We start from the raw sequence: 6,223 nt of genomic DNA on the forward strand, positions 1-6,223 counted from the left end.
CCTCAGGAGTTAGAAAGACAACAGCCCGAGGACACCCGGGGCGCGCCGAGGCGAGGCTCGGCCCCAAGCCGAGAAGTCATCCAGGAGGGGTTCCAAGCCGCGGCCCTCCCCCGGCCCGTGCGGGTGCTGCGGGCGGCCCCGGGCCGGGCCGGGCCGGGCCGGGGAGGGAAGGAGCGCAGGAGCTCCGGCGGCCCCGGGGCCGGGCCGGGCCGGGCCGGGGAGGGAAGGAGCGCAGGAGCTCCGGCGGCCCCGGGGCCGGGCCGGGCCGGGAGGAGGCGGCGCTGCTGCTGCGGGCGGCCCCGGGGCCGGGCCGGGAGGAGGCGGCGCTGCTGCTGCGGGCGGCCCCGGGGCCCGGCCCGGGCCGGACAAAGGCGCCCCGGCCTCCCCTCGGCAGGTCCCGCACCCGCGCCCCACTCGCCCCGCCGGGCCGCGCTCGCACTTACGTGGAGAGTTTCCTAGTCCAGAAGAGGCCGCCCGGCCACAGCTCCTGCAGCTGCACGGCCCGGCCCAGGTTGCCTTTGATCTGGCCCAGCAGCGAGTCGGACTCGTCGTCCAGCCGCTCGGCGTAGGGGAGCAGCTTGTTGTAGACGATCTCCTTCTGGGGCACGAAGCCCCGCGAGCAGGGCCCCGGGGCCCCGCCGGGCTCCGGCGGCTCCCCGCCTCCCGCCCGCTCCTGCGGCTCCATGACCCCGGGGACACCCCCCCACCCCCTCCCCCCAACCCGCCCCGACCCCCACCCCCGCTCGGGGCTCCTCCTCCGCGCCCGCCGCCGCCGCCTCTCCGGCCCCCCGCCGCCGCCGTCGGCCCCCTCGCCCTCGGCCGCTGGGCCCCCTCCCCCCCGGCCGGCGTCGCTGCCTCGCGCGCGGTGCCCGGTTCGTTGGCTGCCGGATCCCTCACTCCGCCCGCCCCGCCTCGCACCGGCTGTGCTGGTGACGCCGCAGCCGCCGGGCCAGGAGGTTCCGGACGGGCCTGCGTCACTTCCGGGGAGGGGCGGCGGCGGCGGCGGCGGCGGCAGCGGCAGCGGCGGCGGGGGATACCTCGCCCTCCCCTCCCCCCCCAAAGCCGCGCACGTGCGGGCCCGCGCGGAAGCGCAGCGGAGTCCCGCCTCCCCCGGGCGCCCGCGTGCCGGAGCGAGGCCGCGGAGCGCAGCGCCGGGCCGAGGCCCCAGGGACCCGGGCCCGCATGCCGCCCGAGGGCGGCCGGGCCGAGGGGCCCCGCGCCTGCTAAAGAACGGGGCCGCGGGGCGGCTGGGGGGCGCAGTGGATGGAGCACCGGCCCTGGAGTCTGGAGGACCCGGGTTCAAATCCGGCCTCAGACACTTAATAATGACCTAGCCGTGTGGCCGCGGGCAAGCCACTTAACCCCATTGCCTAGCAAAACCATAAACAAATAAACACATAAATAAGGGTTCCCTTCCAGCCTGTGAGATGGAGCCCTATAGAATGCTAGCCGTTCTCCATGATAGGTGTGCGGATTCTGCAGCTCATGTGGCTATCTATGACTATTGTGACAAATATATAGAAGCACGAACATTGGCTGCTGATACAGCGGTGGGCACTGCCACCCTGGCCCAGTAACCCCTGTAGAACACATTCTGTAGCTTATTTGGCTATCTATGACTATTGTGACAAATATATAGAAGCACGAACATTGGCTGCTGATACAGCGGTGGGCACCGCCACGCTGGCCCAGTAACCCCTGTAGAACACATTCTGCAGCTCATGTGGCTATCTATGACTATTGTGACAAATATATAGAAGCACGAACATTGGCTGCTGATACAGCGGTGGGCACCACCACGCTGGCCCAGTAACCCCTGTAGAACACATTCTGTAGCTCATGTGCCTATCTATGACTATTGTGACAAATATATAGAAGCACGAACATTGGCTGCTGATACTGTGGTCAGCACCCGGCACCGCCACCCTGGTCCAGTAACCCCTGTAGAACACATTCTGCAGCTCATGTGGCTATCTATGACTATTGTGACAAATATATAGAAGCACGAACATTGGCTGCTGATACAGTGGTGGGCACCGCCACGCTGGCCCAGTAACCCCTGTAGAACACATTCTGTAGCTCATGTGGCTATCTATGACTATTGTGACAAATATATAGAAGCATGAACATTGGCTGCTGATACAGCGGTGGGCACTGCCACCCTGGCCCAGTAACCCCTGTAGAACACATTCTGCAGCTCATGTGGCTATCTATGACTATTGTGACAAATATATAGAAGCACGAACATTGGCTGCTGATACAGTGGTGGGCACCGCCACGCTGGCCCAGTAACCCCTGTAGAACACATTCTGTAGCTCATGTGGCTATCTATGACTATTGTGACAAATATATAGAAGCATGAACATTGGCTGCTGATACAGTGGTGGGCACTGCCACCCTGGCCCAGTAACCCCTGTAGAACACATTCTGTAGCTCATGTGGCTATCTATGACTATCGTGACAAATATATAGAAGCATGAACATTGGCTGCTGATACAGTGGTGGGCACCACCACGCTGGCCCAGTAACCCCAGTAGAACACATTCTGTAGCTCATGTGGCTATCTATGACTATTGTGACAAATATATAGAAGCACGAACATTGGCTGTTGATACAGTGGTAGGCACCACCACTCTGGTCCAGTAACCCCTGTAGAACACATTCTGTAGCTCATTTGGCTATCTATGACTATTGTGACAAATATATAGAAGCATGAACATTGGCTGCTAATACAGTGGTCAGCACCCGGCACCGCCACCCTGGTCCAGTAACCCCTGTAGAACACATTCTGTAGCTCATTTGGCTATATATGACTATTGTGACAAATATATAGAGGCATGAACATTGCCTGCTAATACAGTGGTCAGCACCCAGCACCGCCACGCTGGTCCAGTAACCCCTGTAGAACAATCTGCACGTGATTGAAATCCCTGAGATCCTTTCCAGGAATGCGTTGCCATAGGAAGGTTAAAAACAGTACACTCTACTCATTCCTGACAGCTACCTGTTTAACTCTCAATTTAGACTTTAGAAAAAGAATGATTTTTTCTCTCCCATCAAGAAGTTAGAAAAGCACCTTGGAGGTTGTACCTCTAGTCTTCAATTTATATAAATTAAATAGCTGTCAAGTTCTATTTTTCATTATGAATTACCCCTGGAGGGATGATCTCTGTAAATTAGAATTCTGTATGAATTAGTGGTGCTGTTTCATTTGTTTTAATTATCTTTCAAGCCTTACACTGTCTCCTGTTCGGATATATTAGGATTTGTTGAAGAAATTTATTTCATATATTTATGACAAATGTATAGACAGTATTTATATTTTAAGGAGAGGTGGGTGATCAGTGGATCAGGGGTTGGACTTGGGAGTCAGAAAAATGGTAGTTCAAGTATGGCCTCAAACTTAGTAGCTATGTAAGCAAGCCATTGAACCCTGGTTGCCTGAGTTTCTTCATCTGAAAAATGAGCTGGAGAAGGAAATGACAAATCACTCCAAATACTCCCAAAACATGTCACCAAGAGTTGGATGTGACTAAAAACACAGTAAAGAGGCAGGAAACTTAATTCCCTTCAGGCTTCTTTCAGCCTTCATTTTTCTAGTAACCAACTGCTCCATCAGTCCTACACAGGGAAGATACTCAGTTGTACTTCCTAAAGAGAAAAACAGAAAAGGCATCTGAGGATTAAGTTGTGAAATCCTCTATTTTCTTCTAGAGCTATCCATTCAGGATGTCAATCACTTAGGACTGAATCATAATTTTCATCTTCCTCTGCCAGATAGGAAGATGATCTTCAATTCAATGCATACCCTATCAGACAAAGGTGTCTGCTATCTTTCCAGTCAGAACCTAAGAGTGACATGTACCTCCTTATCTTGCCTCCCTTCTGGATAGAATCTATAATGCCCTTCTCAGAAGAATATGACAGATGTACAGTAGACTATCACATATTTTTACAAGAATAATTCTCAGATAGCACTTGAAGGTTTAAAAAAACACTTTACATATGTTGTCTTATTTGATTGTACCTTCTTTTATCCACATGAGAAAGCTAAAGTGTAGAGAGCAACTGTATATGGTAGGATTGACACTTAGGTCATCCATGCTCCAAGTCCAATACACAATCTATTGGTCATCTTGATGCCTCATTTACTACAATATAAATTAGTCTGATTATAAAGGTATTCTTATGGGTAATTATATTCTAACAAGAGAATTAATCAAAGATAATAGCATCTCTAATTTTGACATTAAAGGTATCAATTATTAAGGGGAAGGGTTAAATAGATAGAGTACCTCATAAGTCTCACAACCCCTAAAACTCACTACTGAAGCATCCACCTACTCTGCATATACATAAGACTGCACTGGCATTACAGTTTGATTCTTCTTTACCTTCCTTCAAGGATCTGATTAGTTATAAGTAAAACCAAACCTTAATACCTCTCCCATCTGTCCCCATCTCTTTACTCACTTTGCTACCACTGTGGTACCCTATGATCACTTTCCTACACTAATTTTTTTTATTATTTATTTTCCCAATTATAAGTGAAGATAATTTTCAGCATTCATTTTTGTAAAGTTTTTTTCTCAGTCACCCCTAGGATAGCAAGTAATCTGATACAGGTTATATATGTATAATCATGTTACACATATTTCCAAATTAGTCACATATTGTAAAAGAAGAATGAGAATAAAAAGGGCAAAACCTTGAGAAGGGGAAAAAAAGCAATAAAAGGTAAAATTTTTAAAGGTAAAAAAATTTTAAAAATAGTATGCTTTGATTTGCATTCAAATTCTGTAATTCTTTCACTGGATGTGGATGGCATTTTTTCATTGCAGGTCTTTTAGAATTGTCCTTGATCATTGTTTTGCTGAAAAGAGCAATGTCTCTCATACTTGACCATCATTCAATGTTGCTGTTAAGGTGTACAATGTTCCCTGGTTCTGTTCACTTCACTCAACATCAGTTCATGTAAGTCTTACCAGATTTTTCTATCTGCCTGTTCATCATTTCTTATAGAGCAATAATATTCCATTACATTCATATATGGCAACTTATTCAGCCATTCTTTGAAGAATGAGCATCCTCTCAATTTCCAATTCTTTGCCAGCACAGAAAGAACTGCTATAAATATTCTTGTAAATATGGGTATTTTGCCTTTTTTTGTGATTTCTTATAGATCTAGTAGTGGTATCACTGGATCAAAGAGTATTCATAGTTTTAGTGCCCTTTAGGCAAAAAAACTGAATGTATTGTATCTGTTTATAATTCCACCCATAGTGCATTAATGTCCCAGCTTTCCCAAATCCCCTCCAACATTTATCATTTCCTTTTTTCTACCATATTAGCCAATCTGATAGGTGCGAGGTGGTACCTCATGGGTATTTTAATTTTACCTGTCTACACTGTTACAACAATCTCTTAACAGGTCTTCACCTATACCCTTTTTTCTCCATCTGAAACCATCTTGCCATAGTGAATTTGGAGGCAGGTGGACCTTAGTTCTAATCCTGCCTCTGATACTATCTCTGACCCTGTGCAAATAAATTATTTATTTAACCCCTTTAAACTTCAGCTTCCACCTTTGTGAAATATAATAGTTATAGACCTTCACAGAATTGTTAAGAAATTTCTTTTCTTTTCTTTTCTTTTCTTTTGTTTTTGTAAGGCAAAGGGGTTAAGTGACTTACACAAGGCCATACAGTTAGGTAATTATTAAGTATCTGAGGTCAAATTTGAACTCAGATCCTCCTAATTCCAAGAACGATGCTCCATCCAATGCACTACCTAGCTGCCCTTGTTAAGATATTTAAATGAAATAATAAATGTAAAGTCAACATTATTTGAGCTTTTCTCTCATAAAATGTGGGCTAGTTTATGCATTCTGTATATCCTTTGCCCCAGCATACCTTCTAATACAGAAATGGCACTTAAAAAATACTTTTTGATGGAGAGATAACTTCATTAGATTTGGTCATATGATTCCCTGCTCAAAACCCTTTCATGTCTTCCTGTTACCTTCCAGGTGAACTCCTGACACCATCCTGAATTTACAGTCTTATTTATTCTTTTCGTCTCCATATATTCTATAGTTCAACTAACAGTTTCCTCATATGTTCTATACTTTCCCACTTCTATGTCTTTGCTCAAACTATTCCCTTGGTGGGAAATTTTCTTCCATTGTCTTGTCTTCCCTATATTTCCTATTGAATTTCAACCC

The 6,223-nt window shown here is 47.8% G+C and overlaps 1 protein-coding gene across 4 annotated transcripts in view; it reads right to left on the reverse strand.

The window, feature by feature from the left end:
* PSME4 (proteasome activator subunit 4) overlaps nucleotides 1-687 on the reverse strand; it is a 103,813-nt gene extending 103,126 nt beyond the window's left edge. For all 4 annotated transcript variants that reach the window (XM_074206186.1, XM_074206179.1, XM_074206164.1 and 1 more), the window contains exon 1: nucleotides 444-687. In XM_074206186.1, coding sequence (XP_074062287.1) covers nucleotides 444-685 — 242 coding nt within the window. In that variant the 5' untranslated portion in view covers nucleotides 686-687. The remainder of the gene's footprint in view (nucleotides 1-443) is intronic.
* Between the last annotated feature and the right edge of the window lie 5,536 nt (nucleotides 688-6,223).

This window comes from Macrotis lagotis, chromosome 1 (genome assembly GCF_037893015.1).
Source record: "Macrotis lagotis isolate mMagLag1 chromosome 1, bilby.v1.9.chrom.fasta, whole genome shotgun sequence".
In the NCBI taxonomy this organism is placed as follows: domain Eukaryota; kingdom Metazoa; phylum Chordata; class Mammalia; order Peramelemorphia; family Peramelidae; genus Macrotis; species Macrotis lagotis.